This window comes from Scardinius erythrophthalmus (assembly GCF_964197995.2).
Source record: "Scardinius erythrophthalmus genome assembly, chromosome: 1".
NCBI lineage: Eukaryota > Metazoa > Chordata > Actinopteri > Cypriniformes > Leuciscidae > Scardinius > Scardinius erythrophthalmus.
The window spans coordinates 38,965,849-38,989,601 of record NC_138221.1 but is presented as its reverse complement, the minus strand read 5'-3'; the positions used below and the strand labels follow the sequence as shown (position 1 = coordinate 38,989,601).

The window sequence follows — 23,753 nt, the reverse complement described above, 5'->3', positions numbered from 1 at the left end:
TTTCTACTCCAATTCATGTTTGAAATATAAATATAAAATGGTGGCTGTCAACTTGACGGATTTATTCAAACATGCATTAAATATTGAAGAACAATTAAAAATTATTATGAATATATGAAGAGTCAAAAAATTATAATGAATATGTAATATACTGCCTATATTTAGCAAAATGCTCCTAAAAAGCTGTCTAACGAATAATGGTCACTGAATATGTTTTTTCTGAGGCAAATGTGACGTTACGTGACAGTTTACAAGCTGTTTTATTGACGTCTTTCCGTGGTTGAAACACTGATTGATACATGATACGTACCTTCAGATGTTCATTCATGTTTATTTGTTGCTGTAACTGGTGTTAAAACGGAGGAGATGATCAGTTTGCGTGCGCTCCGCATTGCCGGTTCTTTTAAACTGAGGCGCTACAGTGATCTGTCACCACATTAAACAGCGCCAACACTGTTTATATTTTGAAAATGGACAGAATTTTAAATATGAGACTTTGTTTCATGTCAAAAGTAACAATGCACAAAGCTTATTCCGATTTATTGGATGGGAGGAGCACTACAATGTTCCGGTCTTTCATCAACTAAAAACAGGATAGTCTAATCGATATTTCGGATTTAAGAATCGGTATTGGTTCATAAAAACGAGAATCGAATAAAATCAAGAAATCAATCTTTTTTTTTTTTTTTTTTTACCCAACACTAGCCTTCCATATTGTTTAGCTAATTAAGAATCACTATAGGATGCAATAGCTTGGTTTCTGTAAAAAAAATCTAATATACTGTATAAATTGCAGCCAAGACTCCTATTTACCTGAGTGGGGAAATACTGAAATCTCTAACTGCTTGCCAAATTCACATTTAAATAATGTATTTGAAATGAGCAATAAAATTGGACATACTGTATCCATTAATGTTGTTTGGAAAGCCGGATTTTTTTCTGCCTTATTGCGTGTTGTGATTTCTCCCGTTTATAGTAACGAGTAAACCACCTTGGTATATGAATGAGGGTACTCTTCTGTAGACCCAATAAGTTAGTGTGAGGTGTTCATTTATAAAAAAAAAAATATAAAAAAAAAAAAAAAACTTTGACAAATTCATTGCAACGTTCTCAATTTTGAACTCACAGTAAAGGTATCTAGGTAAAATGATCTAGATTCCTAGCTGCCTAAATCTGATTTGATGCATTAAAGATCAAAAGTATTTGTTTTTTATTGTATGAAAATACATTACAAAGACAAAAATCCTGTGTTCATTTAATTGCATCATTCTCCGTGCTTTATGGGAGGAGAGTTGTCTAGATTTGCTCTGAATCAAATGTAATGTTTTGATTAATCTCAGAGCCGGTTGGTTTAGTTCAAGGCTTAGAACCAAGGTCGCTAAAAAAGTTGGCTGTCTTTCCTACGCTCTATTTAACTCCCTGGCCGTTTACAGATTATTTTTACCAAACTGTTTACTTGAGCCACTTAGTGTTACAGCGAGTGAAATATTGCCAAGTTTTTCCCATTGTAAGGTCCATTTCAGAGTTCTCCATGGAAAAATTTGGAAGTGAAACATTTTGTTTTCGGTCAGGAAACAGAAGGGGTGTGAAGTGTCTTGAGGGAGGCGATGACAGAAATGGGCAGTTTCGTTTGGACTTTGTATGCTTTCTGTAGTCTCCCATGGCCTATTATCCACTTGGATGAACAAGTTTTAGTCTATTGAAGGGCGAGAGAGTTCCTCTCAAAGTCATCCCTATAAAGGATAATCTAATTTAGTGAAAAATGTCAAACTGGTGCAGCATCTGTTAGGGGGATCTTTAATGAGAGGGGCTCTGTTGCATTTCTGCCCTCTGTGAAATGTTGTCCTCCATTTTAGTTTCATTAGAGCGACGGCCCACGGTTGCTCAATGACTGTGTTTAGCATTCAGCACAGAATCGCATCTTCCTCTTATCAGTCCGAGAGCGAGGAGCAGCCATCCTTCAAACTCCCATCACAGTCCTTCTCCCAAATTCCGGCGGCCTGAGAGCCAGAGGTCAGTCAGCATGCTCAAAATCTGGATGCTAGTTCCGCTTTAACACTAAACGTGTATTCCTAAATTAAGGGAGCAGAAAGGTGGTGCTTTATCTGTTAATTTGCAGCACATTTGCGTGGCATAATGAGATACGTTTGTCATATTTTGGCAGTGGAATATCTCTCCCTCAGTTGCTCGCTCTGCATGTGCCTCTTGTACTAAAAATAGTCTGTTCCAGCCAAGGAAAGGAAGGTGCCTTTGTGCAGGACTGTGTTACCGCAGCTCTTCAAAGCGGGTAGTTCAGTGTGACGGTGAGAACTGGTTGCGAGAGGATTTAATATGACGAGAGCAGGCGTTAGTGCGGAGGGCTTGACTGCAACAGATCGCTTGTTGTCCACCCTGCCCTCTAGAAATGTAATTCTGTGATGGCTTGTGCTACAACACCACCTTTAGCGCATCCAGAGATTAAAAATCCGTGCATGGGCACTCAAATGTTTACATGCCGCCAGCGACACCGCTGCCTCGCCTGTCTTCATTAATTGAGCCCGTTGTGGAGAGCCTGGGCTTCTGCAGACATGAACATACTTGCTGTCCATGAGAGCAGGCTGGTTAATTGTGCAGTCAATAACTCACTCAGCCGGTGTCGAATTGGAACTGAAATCTAGGGTAAGGAAAAGTGTCTGTTCTCAGCCTGAGCCTCGGCTTTCATGAAGCCCGTGTGTTCTGCTCAGAAAAGTCCTTTGGCAAAGCCATTGTCACACTTTCCGACGTGAAGACCATGCTAATGGCACTGGCCCATTATTTATGGGTAATGGAAAACTAATTGAAGCTTTCACTCCATCCTTCGCTGGCTCGCCATTTTTTTTCTTTTTTTCTGTTGTGCCTTTAATTATGCTTTAGAGATGTGGTTCTATGTAAAGAAGGTGAAATGTTGGGGGGGTTTTCGCAACTAAATTTCCCTCTGTCTTACTGCTCCAATAAAGATTTCTGAATGCCATCATGTCATCTAAAAGCGAAATATAATATTGGAGAATTGCATTTTGTGCCTCTACACAACTACACTGCAAAAAAAAAAAGAATTCTAAAAATCCTTTACTTGAGATGTTAAATAACTTAAGATATTAAATATTGCTTTCTGGAAAATAAAATCTAAATTAAGTGAGTTTGTGCTTAAAACAAGAAAAATATCTGTCACTTAGGTGAGAAAAATACACTTAATTTAAAAAGAAAACAGCTTTTTTGTTCTTTACCCCTTATAATATTGTATCTTTTTTTTAAGCATAAACTCTCTTCAGTAAACAAGACTTAAGTCATTTTGCATCTCAAGTAAATGTATCTTGATTTAAGAGTGTTTATATATTTGTACTGGAAAACAAGACCAAAATACTGAGAAGGAATTTTTTTTTTTTTTGTGGTCTACTCCTTTCTTTTGAGTGGTTTTCCCAATGACATGTAAACAGTCATTTTTAAACCTCCTCCAGCATTTAAACAGAACAGCATAAAAGGAAGCATTTATTTATATGAAGTGATGTTTTGCAGAGTGTGTGTGAATCATCAAGGGCAGTTTCAAGATATTCAACAGCAAAATAAACCCACGCGGGGTGACTTGCACAAGGCTACTTCCAAAATAAATCAATAGATGTGAAAAATTTATCTGAGCTGAAATTATTTTTATTATGTGAGAAGAAAGAGACTGTGGAGTAATAAAAGACAGCTATTTAGAAAATTAGTTTGCTTTTTTTGTGTGTGTGCGCGCGGTCATTATACCAAAATATGCAGAATGCAGAGTGACCAGTCGAAATCAAGTATTTCCCAAAGGACATTTTTATTACAATGAAATAAAATTACTTCATACTGACCTTTACTACCAAATACCTTCCCTTCCTCTTAACAGACAAAAACAAATTTTAGGGTGACCCTTCCCATGTCCCAAGCCCACATCAGGCGAGCAATCCACAAACATGACAGATATTTAACCCTGCTCGGCCGGTCAATCTTTCTCCCCCCTGAGGCAGCTGGTGTGAATTTATCCCAGGCTTTGCAGACAGAACCAATCAGGTTTGGCCAGCAGAGTCCTCCCCCTCAGGCCAGATCCAGGAGGAAGTGATCTGGGGGAGGCTGTCCCACATCACCTCCCAGGTTCATGTCACAGTAATAAGGCTGCCACTCGGTGATGGACACCTCTGAAGCCTGGCTCTGGGTCCATGCTTGAACTGCAGGCACCCTCATGAATCCAAATGAAAAAAGGCCAAACATCCAACTGTTTTTTTGTTGTTGTTTTTTTTAGCACAGAAGCCCCGTCTTGGACGTCACACATGTTTGCACCCATGCTGATTTATAAGGCCCATGTACTCGCATCCAATAATAGAATGACCTGCACTTTAAAGAGCCGGTCATTGTTGTTTCTCTCTTTCTCCTACAACCAATAAAACTCTGATTAGCTTCCTTTTTTTTTTTTTACTTTCTTCTAGAAACAAACTTTGTTGTATTAATTTCATGTTATTACTGTGAAGATGCTTTGATACAATCTGTATTGTAAAAAGTGCTATATAAATAAACGTGACTTGACTTGACTTTTAACAGTATTGATACGTTAGCATGTTGGTTCTCTTGAGCTGGAAGAGGGCGTTGCAAATTTTTCAAAGGTGAAACCTGCCAATTTCCATAAATAATATTCCAGATCTGAAAGAGAGAAAACCTATGTTTGGATTGTGCTCCGCCTACACACTGGCTTAGCCTGGTCTGCCTCTTTTTATTCCTTTTTTCCATTTGCATCAGAGACCATTTTGGATCTCACATGTGATGTCAAAAAACAGTTTGACTTATCTTGCATATCCCCAGGGCTCTGACTTCTTGACAGTAAAGACAATAAAAACACTGCAAAAGGATAAATTTATCGGGCAAGGATTTTTATTTTATTTTATTTTATTTTTTAAAGGGTAAGCCCCTCCAAATTTTGTCCCTGAGGAGGGGGGAGAGTGAGGGGAGATGGAGATAAAGCCAAGCTCAGTTCAAAGCTCAGTGTGTTTCTCAAGAGAGCGGTCTTCATGCTTTTGGGCTGCTGTGTCTTTTGGTTTAGACCCTCCGCATCTCCCCTCTATAGCGCACTACTATGTAATTTTAGACAAAACCATTAAGCTCTGGGTATAGACAGCTCCTTTCCACAGTTGACAAATTGACCCCATTTACTTTATTATTACACCTTTCATTAGTAAATGATTCATTGTTGTATGTTATACCAAAGAATGAAAACAATGGTATTCTTAATCTTTCATCATATTGTAATAACTTGCTTGACTTTCACTTCTTGCAGATATCAGCTAGGGATGTGCAGCCTATTAGTTTGTTAACTGATAGCCATAGAGTCTGTTGTTGTTAATGCAGCCTTTCTAAAATATATTGTCGATATTTAATGTCAGCATTAAGTTTCATGTTCATTTTTTTTTTTTTTTTTTGTCCGGTGAAATAACAGATTTCTCTCTGGTGACTTATGCTGGACTCCTCCGATCATTTAGTCCTCTTAAACTAAATGACTATGGCCTGGTTTCACAGACAGAGCTTAGATTAAGCCAGGATTAGACCTTAGTTAAATTAGGACATTTAAGTATCTTTTATAAACGTGCCTTAGAAGCAAAAAAACATTACTGCAGACCTGCCAACCTGTACGCATTTTGCGTAGCGGATACACATTTTTGACCTCAAAGTACGCATGGATTATCTTAAAATACTCCGTTGTTTTAGTCTGGGACTATAGGCTTTAGCCTTGTCTGTAAAACCGGCGGTACAAATTCACATTTAGATCTGCCTAAATCCAATCAACACCCAGTGGATAGAACCAAGTCCCCGCCCTACATTTTTTCCCTTTTTTAATTATTGCTCTCAGATGTACGTCACAATGTGGATGAAAAGATCTGTCGCTACTTACATTTAATGCCAGATAACCATCTGAAAACTCTTTTCCTTTATGGAACGAGCACTTTTCGCCATCCGGTCATTTCCTGATGGATAAAATAGTCTTGCCCTGCATATTTTTTGTTGTTGTTGTTTCCATTGAATATCCTGTTACATAACTCACATTATGGAAGTAAAATGGGTTGCAAATTACATTTTGATGTTAATATTACCCTGACATCAGGATGTGCAGTCCCTAGATTTTGGTTTTGTGCTCATGACTGTGTCCTGTCTTACAGATACAGCGTGGTGGTGGAGGGCGAGAGGGGGAACAGGCCACATATCTACTGCCTGGAGCAACTGCTACAGGAGGCGGTCAGTACGCCACACTGCCCTACACCGTTCGTTGACCCATATACACGCTACGGCTCACCACAACAGGCCTGTGTGTTTTACTTCGGGCACACTCCTCAGTTTCCTCTCTCTGCTAACAGGCCCGGGGCACGCAGTAATATAGAAGCTGTTTAGCACCTTCCCCTGCTATTAAGCTAAGGGCATGTTTTGCTCCAGTACCTCTGTCTGTTGGTTTAGGCACATGCTACCGCCTTTCCTTCCTAATGTACCGTTGGAAGCGGACCTCTGCCAAGAGCAACCTTAGCCATTACGGCCTCTAAGATGGATTATATATACAATATATACGGTTCCTTGCTAGAAAAAGGATTCATTAGTTATTCATTCTATAAGACGGATGACCGCGAATGCACGCAGGTGTTGATTTAATAATCCTCTCTGATCCACACTTCCTTTGTTTTACAGATTATTGATGTGAAACCCCCCTCCGTCAGATACCTTCCCCAGGGGACCCGGATCGCAGCCTACTGGAGCCAGCAGTACCGTTGCCTCTACCCTGGCACGGTCGTCAGAGGTATAGCTTTCCTTTTACGCTTAATTGAGCTTCTTTCACTGGCTATTACAGACTATTAACTAATCTTTTTTTTTTTTTACTGCATCTATGTCTCTCGAATGGAAAAATATGCACAAATGTCCAATGTCCTCCGCACAGAGGTGCAGTAAGAGAACCTTTCAGGGTTGTTTCATTTCCTTTAATCTAAATCTTTTAGCCAAGCTCATAAGCACTGCCAGATAAACTGAGCCAGGGAATGAAGGATGGTGTGGTTAGCTACATGCAGAGCTCTGCTCTATTATTATTTATTTTCCCTCCTGCTGAGGAAGGAGGGAGCTGGAGGCTTGTCAAGAAACTCTTAAAGGGAGGTCGCTGCTACTGCCGCTGTCAACCAATGAGAATGAAAAGGCCCTGTATGAAACCCTGCAGCCGCTGCTGCACCACTGAGAAATATGCGGTCACTCTTTTTGCGCAGCAGTATTTGCTGTTTCACTCAGTGGAAATGAAAATTGAGGTGATGCATGTTCTTTTGCGTCAGTCGGCAACTCTGTTACGTGTCCACAGGGAGTCCAGACATGGAAGACGTGGACGATTTGATTACAGTGGAGTTTGACGATGGAGACACCGGCCGAATCCCTCTCTCTCATATTAGACTGCTGCCGGCGGACTACAAGATTCAGTGTGAGTATTCAGATAAGCAGGGAGTAAAAGCCAAGGCATGAAAGGGTACATGAAACGTTACCTGAATTTCCAAGTTATGTAAACAACCCATATGTGCTCTGTTTGATTTGGAGTCCATGCAGCGTCTGATTTTTGTTTGGTTTTGCTCTTGAAGCTTGATGATGGATTCAGTAAAATGTTTTTCCACTAGTTGCCAGGGGGTTGCATATGATTGAGGGTGAGACTTGAGATTTTTGAAGGTCTGTGTATAGTATTTAAGAGCACTGGATAAATATTAATGTGTGTATGTGTGTTTGACTGTGAAAATGTTTATGTATGATCATTATCAAAATATATGAGGCCGAAAAGCACATGAGAATGTTCCAATATTTGGTATTTGCTATTATTTTATCAATTGTCAAACAGAAATGTCCCAAAGTATGTTATTAATATTTTCAACACGAAATTTATCTGACCAGGTGCAGAACCGTCCCCTGCCCTCCTTGTGGCCAGCACCAAACGGCGAGGAAGGAAGTGCAGTAAGGATGTACCTGATGGAAAAGAAACGCCACCCAAAAACACAGAGGAGTCTGCTCCAAAAAGTAGAGGCAGAGGAAGAAAACCCAAACCTAAGCCTGGTAATTTCCACTTCTTTTGAACCAAACATTTACCGTCCTTTACATTTTGGCTGGTATAGAAGAGACATATTTTTGTAAAAGTGGTTATTGCTTTGGTTCAGATTAAACATCAAGCAGTCAGAACTGGTGTTACTGAAATGAGAAATGCAGTAATCTTACAAAAGTGTACTGGATTGGTGGTTTCATAGATAATAAATCACATTATTTTTCTTGGAAATAACTTACTGTCAGAACAGGAACAGCTTTTTAGCCTCCCAGCATTTTTATAGAGGTAAGTGTGTTTTTGGTCTGGCATATTAAAACCTTCCCTCCTGTGCTGCTTTCCAGAGCCTGAAGTCGCTCCAAAGGAGCATGAAAAGCCTGACACACCAACCCTGACGCAGGTCCCTGAGAGGCCCCTGTCCAGCCAGAAAAGCGGCCCACGGCCAGGTAGAAAAATTAAGCAAGTCGGCACAGCCAGCCCCTCCATTCCCGTATCTAATGAAAGCCAGAAGAAAACCACAGGAATCAAGCCCCCAGCCAAAGTGCGTTCCCAGCCCCAGTCTGTCTACTCGCAGCCACTCTATGGAAAAGTTCTGTCTGTGGATCTCTATAATGAGCCCTCCACTTCTCTGGCCTCCTTTATATCCAACAATGAGACTCCGAGTCCCGCAGGGAAAGGAAAGCCAGTCAAACGCTTGCGAAAGCCTGAAGAGGAGGCATCTGGGTTTGGTGTGAAAATGCAGCGCAAGCAACCTCAGACTGAGATCCTTATCAAGCTGGACCATGAGGGAGTCATGTCACCCAAAACCAAAAAGACCAAAGCCCTGATGATGATGGAGGGCCAGAACCTCTCCAAAAGAGAGAATAAGTCTGTGATGGGTGTCAGCTACACTACGATATCCACTGCTGACAAAACACTGAAGGCTAAAAACAAGGCGGTTGAGGCAGAGCCGCCTGCTGCTGAGAGCGTGTCAACCTACAGCGTTCGTAAGCTTGGGAGCGGCAGCGAAGGTCTGATGAAGGTAAGCAACTCAGGAGAGAAGGACAAGAAGGAACTGGAGTGTCCCAACTGCAGTAGCAGTAGCAGCAGCAGTTCGGAGTCAGACGGAGAGGAGGAGCGAGGGGCCGCGCAGGACAAGAAGCCCAAACAAGACTCAACCAGCTCCAATAGCTCGCGGGCATCAAGCCCCACGTCTTCCAGCTCATCCACAAGCAGTTCCTCATCCTCAGCTGGATCCCACTCCTCCTCCTCATCATCCTCCTCTTCCACCACCAGCGATGAAGAATCCTCCTGTAGCTCAGATGAAGAACTGGTCGCTGGTTCTCAACCATCCCCTGCCACAGAACATGCACCTCCTCAAGAGGAGGAAGACGAGAAGGCCAAGGTGAAAACAGGGCCTGCTGCCAGCATCCAGAAGCTCCAGAAGCAGCAGGCATCTGCTACTCAGCAGCAGAAGCCCCAGAAAGAGCAGAAGGTTAAGCAGGGCGTCGGTCGCCCCAAAAGACGAGAGGGAGTCCACCTCCCAACTACTAAGGAGCTGGCAAAAAGACAGAGGCTACCCTCCGTCGAGAACAGACCCAAGATCTCCGCTTTTCTTCCTGCCAGACAGCTGTGGAAGTGGTTTGGAAAGCCTACTCAGGTGAGCCCATGGATTTTAGGAGTCTTTCTGAAAGTCCCACCAGTGTCATTTCTACCACATCTCAAATCATGTGTTTAATAGCATTGTGTAAAGTCTAAAGTAAACGTTTAGCTTATGTGTACAGCCAAAAACATGCCCTTTTAAAGTATACTTCATTTTTGCGTGCACAAACACAGTACAGACACTGGACAAGGATGAAACTTTCTAGAGTCGAGTGCCTATTTCTTTTCAGAAAAAAACAAGTTTGTTGTTGTTCTGTCTCCTCTGTTTTCAATTGGGAAACGACGAGTTGGGCCAGCTAACCAATTAATTAATTAATACAAAAATTTCAAGGGACATATGAGAGCTGAACATAAAGAGTATCTACGGTTAGAAAAATGTAGAGGTGTGTGTACTATGCTGATGAAATAGATGGCATGCACACTGTTCGCATATCCTAGCCTATGCAAAAAAAAAAAAAAGTATAATTTGGACTTAATGGAAATGACGGTGATGGAAATGACATATTGTATTTTTGGCATAAAATAGTCAACTCCTTTGTCTTGCCAAGGCTAATTTTAAAGCTAGAATTTCATGTATGCTAAATACACAATTAAATATTCCCACACTTTTTGCGTATTTTGACAAAATTTCATCTTAAATGGAAATTATACATATTAAATATATTATGTTCTAAAAGTTATATTCACCTTGATTTATTTTTTTCTTCACATATCAAATACATCATATTTTATCTCAAACATACTCCTCATTGAAGCCTTTCTCTCATTGGTAAACAAGTAGGCTAATTTTTGACAAATTTATTTGTGGCATAAATGTTTGGTGTTGTGAAAAAAAAAAAATGATAAATCATTTTCTCCCAAATATTAAAATGGTTACTGTCAATTTCACTATTTGATTAGATTGGTCAGATTTTAATAATTATATTTTGAAAATTGCCAGTATTAATGATGATAAAAAAGTTTCTAAGACGATTTTAATGTGACCTTCATATAATAAAAGGAAAATGTTGAAATCTGTTAGTTTTGATAAAAATCAACCCCTGGGGCGTAAAAGTACCCGGAGAAACATCCTTTTGCTTTTCCTTCAACTTCTGACAGAGGCGGGGAATGAAAGGGAAGGCAAAGAAGCTTTTCTACAAAGCCATAATGCGTGGTAAGGAAATGATCCGTATTGGAGACTGTGCTGTGTTCCTGTCTGCTGGACGACCCAACCTCCCATTTATTGGACACATCCAGAGCATGTGGGAGTCCTGGGGAAACAACATGGTGGTCCGTGTCAAATGGTTCTATCATCCAGAGGAAACCAACCCTGGGAAGAAACTTCATGACAAAAAGGTTACTTTTTGTCTCCCTTTCCTAAACATTAATAATGGTTTGTGGGCATAGTAATATGAGCTTTTGTACTGTACTTGGACTTGTCCCAGTCTTGCCTTTTATCTGGGTTTGTAACTAATCAAATTTTGTTTGGCAGAACTGGGATCAAATGTCCGGCCAAAGTCTTCCTGCTGTTCTGCATGCTTCTAACCAGAGGAAAGACTTCATGGAGGTAAGAAAACCAATCAAGGAAATGGTTTGATCATCTTCGTCTCGTTGAAAACAGTCTGATAGATCGCTCTGCTTTCTCTTTTCAGCGGGCACTGTACCAGTCCTCTCACATTGATGAGAATGACGTCCAAACCATTTCTCATAAATGTCTGGTGGTCAGCCTTGAGCAATATGAGCAGATGATTAAAACTAAGAAGTACCAGGACAGTGAAGACCTCTACTACCTGGCCGGGACTTATGAACCCACCACTGGAATGATATTCAACACGGATGGGGTTCCAGTGATCTGCTGAGAATCAACAAGTGAGACGTGTGGAACAAAACCAATGAGACATAAGGGCTAGACAGATGTGTTGGCTTTACCCAAAGCCTGACTAATCAATCAAGTATGGAAACGTCCTGACAAAGATACAAGCATCAGTTGAGATCAGAGACTTCTTCAACAGATGTCATGTTTGCACATATTGTGAAATTGCTCTAGTAGAGATTCAATCGTTTGGCCTGTTATTGGAGCAACCCTAACCTTGTTTTGACCCAGTGAAGTGATTGCAGTGGACAAATGATGTTCAGGAATCTCCAGTTGAAGAGTTAAACATGTCAAAGAAAGTGAAGGCACGTCGAAAATGTCTTGAAGGTCAACTGCATCTGCTCTGCTGAGCACAGCCATCACCGATGCGGCTGGAATGGAGGTGACACCACTTCTGCAGGACCTGTTCTCCGGGTGAGAAGGCCTGGTTGGATCCCGCTTCCTTGGCCGTGGGACCAACAACAGAAAGAGTAATTGAAGCTGACAGGATGTATCACACTTCTGTCCAGTTACTACTGGTAGAACCCTGCCAGATCTTCAAGGGCTGGCTAATGAACAGGGAAAAATGAAACCAGACGTAGAGCTGCGGCCCATGTGAGAAGCACTTAAAAGAATGGACAGAACTGTGGTCTGCGAGCCTGCAAGGACTGTTTATTAATAGGAAAGTGTGAGTCACTTTTCCACTGAGCGGCCCAGAAGATCTATCAGAATATTTATATGCGATCCTCATCCCTCAGCTGCGGCGACAGAAAGGTTTCTTTTCATGAGTGAAGGGCTCTACTGGGATGGAAGCAGATGCAGATGATACCCCTTTGTAAATACATGCATACGAGCTATATATGATATGGACAAATATATTTTATTTTCGTGTACCATAGATTTATGTGACAGTAATTTTTTTAAAGCAGCAAAAGATGAAAAAAAAAAAAGCTTTAATAAACTGTGAATAAAGTTTAAAACGTTAACAAATATCAGGAACTAGTTTTAAGAGTACAGATCTTGTAAGTCGTTACTGGAATCTTAGACGCCCACTACATTGACAACGTAATGTAATCTTGAGATCAAAACTACTATTACAGGACAAATGGTTTGTAGGATTTGACAGTTTTCAAAGCCAGTTGTCCCATAATGCAGTTTTACAACAAAAAGCACTTAAATTCTGCCCTTGGTCTTACACAGGACAGACTTCCCTTGACAATCCCCTGTTCAGGTGGACGTGAAGCGTTTCGCGGGCAAACCATTTTAGTTCTCTCATTGCTTCTCAGGGTTAGTGAGAGATGGAGAGTTTAAAAGCTACGCTTGCTTATCATGTCTGTTATACTCGACTTTCCCTTTTTTCTAGAATTACCCCCCACAGAAAGCAATTACATCTCATGCATGAAAGCACTTTCTTCGAATAAACAAATGGCAGCGGTGCAGGTGACGTTATCTGTTAGCGCTGAAAGTTGAAAGCCGAGTTGTTTTTTGCCTTTCTCACGTCTGCGTTTTTCTCCATGTCGACTTTTTACTCTCCGTTATTCCAAGCCGTTCTTTGGTTCGTTCTTAATAGCCTTAACCTTGGTCCCTAAAAGCTGCCGTATACCGGCAGAATCAAAGTCTGAATGTTGTCTTTGAAAATAGGTCCTACTGATTGATACTGTGCTCCGGAGAAAGTGCCATCAGTCATCAGAGGCTGTTAGGACCAGGCTATGTATTCGCTGCTTCTCTAATCAAGACCAGTGAAATGTATTTGATTTATGGCGTCCTTACATGGATGAAGAGACTATCGAACACCTTATTTGCTTAATTGTAATTATGGTTCTTATTTGTGCCTCGTTTTTATGGTTCAAAGGGGGGTATGAATGTTTTCTCTTTTCTTTTTAGACACGTGTTTTTTATGCTGTAAGGAAATCGTTTTCCTTTTAAAAAAATGTCTTTGTATATCTTTTTTAAGTAATGAAAGAAAAACAATTAGATGATCTGTACTGACTCTTGTTTTTTTTTTTTTTTTTTTAACAATTATGGTTACCAAGATATATATAGAAAACATTAGGTTAGTGGCTACATTTGATTTTTTTTTTTTTTTTTTTTTTTCTGTAGTTGCCCAGCCAAATTTTTTAAACTGTTATTCTTTCTACCTCCCACGTTGGTTCAACGTTTCATGTTTTTTGTTTGATATTTTCTCTTGGTGGTATTATTATACTTAGTGCACATGGGCTTTTAAACCATTGCCTGTTTTTAAGTCTTTTGCCATGATGAATACCCTCTGTGAATGATGTTGATTTGATACTTATTGATTCTTTCTGTCGTTTTGTTTCGTTTTTTCCCCCGTTCTTTGAGGGAGGATAGTGAGATCAAGAAGGGTATGGACACTAGAGCCTTCCAGTCTTTGTGATTGGAAAATATTTGGCCTGCTCAGTATTTCGGAAATTTCTTTATATTATAGAAATGTTGACACTATTGCGTATAGTAGAGCGGTATGAAATGTCTGAAATATATATTTTTTTTCATGTACGTTTCATATTACATTGCCCAGTCTCTCTTAAAGAGATATTATCTTGTTGATATTCAATAGGTTGTATTTCTTAACATGTTTTATCATTTTATGTGTGTAGTTTTGAGGCTTAAAACGATATTCAGCCTATTCCGGTTTGGACTGTTTTTCTAAGTCACCTAATTTGGTTGAGAATTTTACACATACCCAAAGCTAATTCAAATGCCAAATGATCTTCAAATGCACAGTGAATCTGAAGCAACATTAAGCAAGCTCTTTTTGATTTGACACAGTCTTTTGTGTCAAAGATTTTTGCCTGTTTAGCGAGTTGTTGTACAATTTAAGTGCCCCTCAAAACAAAAGTTTACTCGGAGCTTGAGTTAAGCTGTAAAGCACTTTTTAGAGTATTTTTGTCTGCATGTTTTAGAAACCGCATATATGCTTCTAGGAATAATATTAGAGCAATCTACAAAGGTATATTTTGCTTATTGTGACGTAATGTAACGTGAATGGAGGTCTGAGTCCATTCCTTCCCCTCGGGTCACTGTATGAGACAGTGGCCTCTGTTGGTAGCAGTCATGTGGGATGAATCGCTCATGTCCTCTGCTACTCGTCCAGGGTCTGTTTGAGTGTATCTTATGACGTATAAGGTTTAACTGGCTTATTATAAAACCGCGTATAGCCGAGTAGAAGCGTAATAGAGTTCACTGTTTGCATGATTCTGTTCAACCTTTTCCTTTTTTTCTTTCTTTATGACATTCCCCCTCTCTGAACAATCGTCCTCCATGCTTAATGTGCAATACTGCTGAATTTGGATTCTGTGAGGTAGCTGCTAGTGAGGGAAGGAACGTGTTCATGAATGTGGGAGATGAGAGAGAAAGTTAGTGTGGACTGGAGGCTGGTCCTTCACTGGTCTTCATCTGCTGTTCCTTCAGCATTGGTATGGTCCTGTTACAAAATAAAATAATAATAAAAATTTAAAAAGCTATAGTTTTGAAATTATTATTTGAAATTTTAAAGCATCAAGGTTTTGTAAATGATCCTTTATGAGAGGGGGAGATGAATGCGGATATACTTTGTACACATTTAATCTTGTAAAAAACAAAATTACTAAATCTTTTTTTTTTAAACTGAAACCGATGTTAAAGATTGCTGTTGACTTGTGTGTGTAAACCTAATGGGATTGGATTTTTTTTTTACAGATGCAACCAGCATTATCAGTGTTTTTCAATTCTTTTAGTATCTCAGTATTTTCTAGTTCATCAATAAATGTCATGAAATGGAATTGAGTTTGTCTCTTTATTCGTGTATTTTTTCTTTAATTGTGTCGAACCATGTGGCTCTGAATTGCAACTGTGATCCATCTATTTGAATCTGTATTACTTCAGATGAACAAATCACCGAACTGAACTGTTATTACGACCTGGTGAGCTTTTACAGCTCCTGTCATTTGCTGTACAAGTGCTTCTTTAAGATGCCTGTGAGAGCCGAGCAATATGACTTAGCGTATGACCACCATCCTACTGAAGTTTTGCTCATGTGACCACAGGAATGCTGTAAATGGGATTCATCTCACAACATGGCTGAATTGCATATTGATGTCCACATTGAGGAAAATTAATGTTGTCCTCTGTGAAAATATTGTGGCGCTCTATTGAATGAGTGTTATTTTTGTTATGGTAGTCCTTGAGCCATTTAACTTGCAATGGAATGCCCCCCCCCCCCCCTCCTCTCCTTTAAAAATCCCATTTCTGAAAGAGCGTTTTTCAGCATGCGTGATGATTCATTGCTGTTCACAGTGGTGCAGTAGATTCATAAGGTCACCGGGGTGTTTTGTTAGGCAAGAGGCGGTTTCTGAGTCTCCCTCGTGGGCATTCACATTCATCAGGATACCATTTTTGAGCTTCCTGGAACAATTTACAATTTATAGTAGCTGTTAGCATTGAACTGAAGCTGAGCTCAATTTGCTAATGCTGGTGCAACGTCTTTAGTGAATTCTCCACTCGCTGACAGAACGACTCTTGCTTTGAGGGGGAAAAAAATGGTATCCTGAGCAATTAAAGGGAATCGTATTTGCTTTGTTGACCATTCATAAATTAGCTCTTCAACTGGAATGAGCCGCCAAAAGGCAAAACATGTTTGCGACTATGCATATACGCTAATCCGTGGTCTGAAATGGAGCTAAAGTGAAATACAGGGAACTCCTATTATAAGTGTGTTGGTAGACTGTGACCTCACTGTCTGAAACCATCTGAGCTGCTGTTCCACCATCCTAGTCTAAATAAGGAAGGGATTGCATTTTAAGTGCTCGTGAAATGGGAAAGAATGCATTGTGTTGTCACAAATGTTGAATTTAAACCCCTTGGCTTATTTCTTATCCATCAAAGGCACAACTTCTCAATTTCCATTAACACTGCAGATGTGATTTGAAAATGCATGTCTTTGATTTTGCCTGTAGTGGCATAAAATTAGCATAATGCAATCTAATGGAAGTGCTCCTTAAATTTTACTACTGACAAAATGGATCTTGTTTGAGGCACACATCATGAATTCTCATACTTTTTTAATGTTCTAAATAAGCAAGAAGAATGTTTATGATTAAACACGACTGCAAAAGTGGTGTAATTGAAATATTGTACCTTTTAAAGGGATGGTTCAGACATAAATTACCATTCTTTTAGCATTATGCTCACCCTTATGTCATTCCAAACTTTTGCAGAACACTATTTTTTAAAAATATCTTTTAAGTACATATTTGTGGCCATGCATTGAAAGTCAGTTGGGTTTATTGGCTTCCATTGTATTGACAAAAACAGTTAAAAATGTCTTCAATTTATTCAGAAAGTAATACAGGTTTGGAACGGCATGAAGCGTGAGTAAATGATGACTGAATTTTCATTTCACCCCGAACTATCCCTTTAATTCCCAGATTTGGGTTCGCGCCATTTCAGGAGGGTGTCGCGATCCTTTCATGGATCACTTTCATAAAGACAAAAGGGAAACAAATCCCTCCATATCTCCAGTGTAAAAGCATTCACATTTGAAGTGTCTGATGTGTTGCAATCCATTCAAGCTAAAGATATGTTTGAACCTGTTGCTTTGATGTCGTCAACTCAGCAATTCAGGGAGTTTTTAATGTCAATCACTTAAGAAGAAAAATATTGTTTTGTGAACTCTGCTTCTCTTTAAGCACACAAACTTGCCGAAAAGCACAATCTGAGTAGCACTTGCACCCTATGATGTGTAGTATTGGTCTTTGTGTCTTTTGGGGGGGGGGGGCTGAATCCAGTATATAAGAAATTACAGACTAACGACTTTACTTACACTGCTTGTGCTTTTAGCATGAGAGAAGTTGCTTGTGACTAAAAAACATTCAAATGTGAATTATCATGGAATTTCATTTAAATAAGTACGAGAACAGGAGCAGCTATGGCTCAATGTGCCCTGAGTAATCTGCGACTCGTGCCATGTGTGAAAATGACAACACACATTTATACTCTATGGCTACATGCATTATCATGATACAAAAATAAATAAATAAAAAATATTGAGTATTTTTAAGAGCAGCACTGCGGCCTTGCGGGAGTCAACTGCTGCTGTCAAAGCTCATAAAAGCAATTAAACCCTCCAATAAACCCACCAAAGACCACCTTCCTCTCTCTCTCGACAAGCTATGATTCTGTCAGAAGGGGCCACAGCGCAACGCAAAGAAGCATTATGCTAATAAGTCCAAAAAAGCAGAAAGCAGCCATGCAATATTCATACCCTCCATTTTGATAAACTATTCAGGAGTCATTTAGCTGGAATGCTCATTTAACGAACTGAGGCGTGGAACAATTAAAGCGCGCCGAACGATGGAAGCGTACTGTGATGGAGAGGACGTCGGCAGCTCAATCTCTCACCAGGGATGCCATTTGAAGTTCTACACACTAATGGTTGACTTTTCCTCAACACTTCCCCTCAATATCCAGGGTCCATTTTGTGTCTTACATCACCAAGGACACCATAAAATGGCCTCCGAATGGAAGTGGGGCTGATTTTCGCTGTTACCCTTCACTGCTTCGACTGGAGATATGATTGAGTATTCGTTTTAGGACTGCATTAAACATTAAGGTCCTCAGAGCAAGGGTCGTCCATATTGCGGGAGCATTTTACCATTTATGACCCATTAAAATGATTGCGGCATAAAAACAAACATTTACCGGCAGTCTCAGTCCATCAGTTTAAAAGGGAAAGTGGAATAATTCAGAAGTGATTGCTGGTTAGAAAATGGCTTCATTTCTGCGAAACAGTGCTTTGACCCTCTGGGTCTGTGGAGGAGAAGGAGTCTTAGTTCAGAGCCTCTGCCTTCCTTCATTACAGCGTGTGCTGACAGCAAACAAGCCGACCAGCATTGCTCGGGGCCACGAGGCCCAGGACCCGGTCCTGTCATGGCTCATATCGCTCTCCCCACCAAATTGCTTCCCCCTCAACAGGAGCAGGATTTATGGCAGTATGAAGCGCGGAGATGCATGTATGACCGCGCTCTCGGCTGTACAAACTGCTTCAGGGAGGGAAACATTCATATAATAATCTCAGGGGCATAGCAATCACTGCCTCAGCATTAAGACAAAATGAGAGAACAACACTCAGCGCCGATGCATGTGCGTGCACCTGTTAGAAATAAACCAAGAAAATGTGTGCAATGGACCTCAGCTACTCACAGGAGAGCCATTCGCCTTGTTGTTCCAATATCCTGCTGTGTGGATACATTAGTAGCCAACTCCCCATTCAGACTGTCACCGAATCTCCGGGCTCCCATTGTGGGGAGAGAGAGACACCCAGAGCCTTGGTAATATCACACTGTCATTTTGCTTGAAATGGTTATCTTTTACAGGAAAAAGATGGCATTTTTTTAGTAACAGAAAGCAATAAATGACCAGTTGTATTGTGTTTTTGTACGTTATAAGCTGAAATTGCATGTGTTTTTTAAAGGAAAATTACAGAGGGAAATTGCATGTTGGAAGTGAATCATAGTATCTGTGGTTTATTCAGCCCTCAGAGTACTGAACTTATTACCAGACTTCATAATGAAATCTGCAGTCAAGCGCTTCCAATTTGTTTCGCAGTACTTCATCGGAGAGGGGTGTTTGTTTAGTTGCGCTGACGTGCAAAGATGTATTTACTCTGATGGCGCCTTTGAGCGCGCGTTGGCTATCTAGTGGCGGCATATGCTTCATGGCAATTTAAAGGCGAATGTAAAATGGAGTTCACGAGCATTCCCACTTGGTTTTCTATTGGCCAATCTGTTGCTGAGTTAGTTGTATGATGAACTTTGCATGCGACTCACGTCAATGAATTCACAGCGTTCAACCTAGTCGCACATGCTTTGCTATTGATTGCAATATCATCATCAAGAACTACCACAGCTGTGCTGTTAATAAACTGCAGGGCAGATGTGCCAAAGTTGACTTATGGAGGTGAAAAGCCATGCTCCGGCTCAGCGTTTTCTTTCAGGTTGACTGTGCATGAATGAGAACCAGACAACCGGAAATCAATGTGAGCAAAATGGCGGTTTAGAGGGGGAGGGGGAGGGGTGATTGCAGTGGTTGGATCAAGAGCCATTATGTTCAACAAAATGGGACCTTCAAACCCGCAGAGCACTTTTCCCAAAGATTGCCAAAGTACGCGATCTGAGGGGAGACTGGGTGGGGAAAAGACAGATCTATCACTGGGAGGATTGCTTTTTCCTGCTGCCTTCCTATCAAGTCACCGTTCACAAATTACTGCCAATCTATTCGGGAATTAGCAGTTGGATCCCTAGAAGTGAGGGGCTGATAGACAGAGCTGTTGATTAAGGCTGCTCACCTCCTCTAGCTGTGACGATTGTGAAGGAGGAAGGCGAACAATAATCAGCGATAGGCCACCTACACGTTCCTCTGCCAGCAGAGCGGTGGCCACAGGATCCACAGGCACGCCGCACACACCTGGGAAGAATGGTTTTTGAAGAGGGCCATTTAACAGTAATTCTGGCTCTGTGTTGCAGAGAATGGTTTGACATTGGTGGGGCTGATGTCTGTGACGCCCCTTTTGGTTTGCTGTCGAGGAGGAGGAAATCAGCTGGAGGAGAATTTTCGCCCTCAATAAAGTCCACAAACCATGCCATCAAGGACTGGTTCCTCAAGCAAGTCCATCAAAGCTTGGCCTTGGAAGTGTTTTTACACAGGAAATCACTTCAAATGAAGTTATTTCCAATCAGTCCAGTGAACATTTTGCCATTTTGACTGTCACTGTGGGACAAACGGTGAGACAAAATGAAGCTTAGCTCAAATGCCAGTATACATTGGCTGTTGTCCTTAAGAATAACTCACAAAAGCTGCTATTACATTCTGTCTTACAGCAGTGCCAGGTTTTATTTAGGACCCATGAGATTGTGGGTTCAATCTGGTGAAGATTAGTTGGTAACTTATTCTGCAAAACTCACAATTAAAATGTAATTAATATTTAGATTTACTGCAAACAAAATTAGGATTAATGTGACCCACTCCATCATTTAAGTCATTTTGAGTCAGGAACTTGAATTTGATTTTTTTTTATTTATTTTTTTTTTTTTTTTAAAGGCCACTAAATATATATTTTTTCACATAATTAAATTTATTCGACATATTTATATAATTAAAACATTTATTAAAGGTGAAGTAAAAATAGAATGCATTTATAATATAGAACATATATCCAACATTACATTTACCATTTTAGAATTTTATTTATTAATTTTATTAATAAACTACATAATTTGAAGGCAAGGCAAGTTTTTGATTCAACCCCCCTCCTCCTCCCTCCATCCTCTCATGATTCTCCCCAACCTCCGGATCAACGATGTCCCCATTTTGAAGAGCGATATTGTGGAGCATATACAGAATAATAATTCAAAGTAATTTACATAGAAAAGGAATTAAAATAATCCCAACAGCTGCATGAGAAATAAAGATTGACAATAAAGAATTGCCCTAAATTGAATTGCCCCTATCTAGAGTGGTGTGAAAACTGAGGTTTTGTTTCATAGAAACAATATAAAACACAAAAGAATCAAAATTCAATGTTTTTGCTTTTTTTTTTTTTCAAAAACGGCATACTGTGATATATATATATTTTCCCCTCTGTGTTGTCATGATTAAGGTATTTATGGATTGATTGACTGGGTCTTTTTTGTGTTTAGTTTTAACATATACGTTTAGCTTAGAACAAGATGCAATCCTCTTCACCCCACAGTTTAACAGCCTGAATTGGGAATAATGAAAACTGTTTCCATCTTTTTCCATCATCTTTTTTTCCTTCTCTCTTTCTCTCATTTCCATTATGTGCCCTTTCAAATGTTTTGATTGTGCGAGACATTTTCTTTTTACTACTTCATAATAAAGAAGCGGATAGAAGACCGCTGTGTTCTCAAATGGCTCACTATCTGGTTATTAATCTGACAAAAGCATCTCCACCAAGATCAACTGAAAGTACTTGCAGTGCAGCTCCTTTGCCAGTAATAACAAAGCACGCTTTTTTAATATGCAGACCAAGAGTGCGAGTGCATAAGCAGTTTGCACTCAGGAAAGTGCTAAGACGGTTTTGAATTTTAATCCAATCTTGACTAATATATATATATATATATTTTTTTTGCCGTGAATGCTCTGGAACTGCACACACTGAGGTTCTGAGCACTCTCGAGGCGTGCTAACATACGACGCATTCATCTGCTCGAAGAGAGGCAGAGGAGGCCATTGATCCGTGTTGCCTGGAGGGGGCGAGGGTCTCCATTCCTGCGGGATCCATTTGGGTCTGCCTCAAATATTCTAACTGCAGTCCCAGGTGGAGCTCTCCCATCCCACTGCTGCTGCGCCCCTAAAGAGAACAAACAGTGAAGAAGAAGCTGTCAACACCCAAACTGCCTGGAGGTTCTTCACCTTCTTGCATTAGATGGTCCAGGCCGCTGTAAACACACCTGAAGCACTGAGCTTCATCCTGTAAACTGTGTGTTGAAAACAGAGTTCACTCAGCGACGACTGACGCCAGGATGTGAAAAGTAAACCTCGTTCCTCTTTTCCTTTCAGCTGCCCTGCGGTGCCAGGCCTGCCGAGAGAGTTGGGCGGAAACTGTCTCTCTGCTCCCTGCAGGCAGGTAGACGGCCACTGTGATGTTCAATCAAGCCTCGCACAGCTCTGCACTTTATAACTTGAAAAGAATCTAATCCATCATAGTAACCATAGCCTTTTTAGTTTTTCACAGCATTCACAGGCACTGCACTGAATGTATAACATCTCTACCTGTGGTACTAGTGCTGTCTCTATACATGCAGCGAACAATCCACAATAACTGGATCAACTGACTCAACCCTGAGTAAATGAACAGAGACCGGCAGAGAGGCCAAAAGGTTCAGTGTTCCCTCTGAGCTCATTAGTTTCATTCTATACCCAGTGTCCTTACGGATTGATTGATGACCTTCATCTGTAGATCACAGCATCTGGAGAGCAGCAGGATAGCTGAGATTGTGCTGCAGCACAGGGTCCATTTAGTGCGGAGTCCAGCTGCTCTCTGTCACAGAGTTTGGAGTGAGTGACCATGAGCGATGTGGATTCCTCCCAGTTTCTGGAACATTTCTGACAGCTTTCAACAGCTTGACGGGGTGAGTCACATAAACAAAGTTGCAGTCTATGACAAGAATCCATTAGCTCCAAAACGCGTAAAGGAAGAGCTCATCCAAAAATGAAAGTTCTGTCATCATTTACTCGCCCTCATGTCGCTCCAAACATGACTTTCTTTATTCTTTCTATGTAGAAAGACTGCGTTGTTCCCACGCTGCCACTGCTGCTGAATATTTTAGCACCATAAAATCCTATTTTAACTTCGTTGTGTTTTGAATACGCAGTTTAACTTGACAGTAATTCAATAAAACATGATTTAAGGATAAATAATGGCGAGAAACGTCTTTATATTGAGTTGTTTAGTGCGGGCTGCAGGCAACGTTACCAGAATATGTCAATCATAGAAACGCTACTGAATGTTTGTATAGGGGTTCGTGAGACGGCGTCAAGATGGCACAGCAGGTGCAGAGCTAAGAATGTGTATGTTAAGAATATACCTGTCAAAAACACACTCCATCCCTGAACCTATACATCTCCACCCTGTGTTTTCACTCACACAGCTGGAGGAGACATCCCTGCAGCATCCAAGACATTTACAGTGCAGGCACGATATTGGAAGGTTGAATTCTCAGGAAATGGTAGACAGCCCTCCCAAAAAAGCTGAATTATTTTTTGCTTAGCGGTCAGCCTTTTTGTCACTCCCTTGCTGTGTGACATTTGCAGACAAAATGACAGAACAGAAGCTATCAGACAAATAATGGTGTGTTTGTTGAGGCTGGCAGCATCACAGTCGGACACAATGGGCCTCGGAAAGCACGTCACAACGTAGCACTCCACTGGACTGAAGCTTTCAAGCTTCTAAAAGGACACAACAGCACCATTAAAGTAAATGCACTCTAAAAGTGATCCATACCATGCACTCTATTACATATTCTTTTGAAGCCATATGATACAATAGCTTTGTGTGAGAAAACAGGTTATTATCGTTAACTAAAACTATTAAAAACTTTTTGTTAATTAAAATAAACCTGACATAAATTAAATTAAATATATATTTGATAAAAACTTATTTTGGTAAATTGTCAATGCAACATTTTTTATTTAGTT

At 40.4% G+C, this 23,753-nt stretch overlaps 1 protein-coding gene across 5 annotated transcripts in view; it reads left to right on the top strand.

Annotated features, from left to right (window-relative positions):
• Window positions 1-15,311, top strand: part of tnrc18 (trinucleotide repeat containing 18) — a 67,733-nt gene extending 52,422 nt beyond the window's left edge. For all 5 annotated transcript variants that reach the window (XM_081384909.1, XM_081384906.1, XM_081384908.1 and 2 more), the window contains exons 23-30: window positions 6,183-6,258; window positions 6,700-6,808; window positions 7,352-7,468; window positions 7,927-8,085; window positions 8,413-9,707; window positions 10,808-11,044; window positions 11,181-11,255; window positions 11,341-15,311. In XM_081384909.1, coding sequence (XP_081241035.1) covers window positions 6,183-6,258; window positions 6,700-6,808; window positions 7,352-7,468; window positions 7,927-8,085; window positions 8,413-9,707; window positions 10,808-11,044; window positions 11,181-11,255; window positions 11,341-11,547 — 2,275 coding nt within the window. In that variant the 3' untranslated portion in view covers window positions 11,548-15,311. The remainder of the gene's footprint in view (window positions 1-6,182; window positions 6,259-6,699; window positions 6,809-7,351; window positions 7,469-7,926; window positions 8,086-8,412; window positions 9,708-10,807; window positions 11,045-11,180; window positions 11,256-11,340) is intronic.
• The last annotated feature ends 8,442 nt before the right edge of the window (window positions 15,312-23,753 follow it).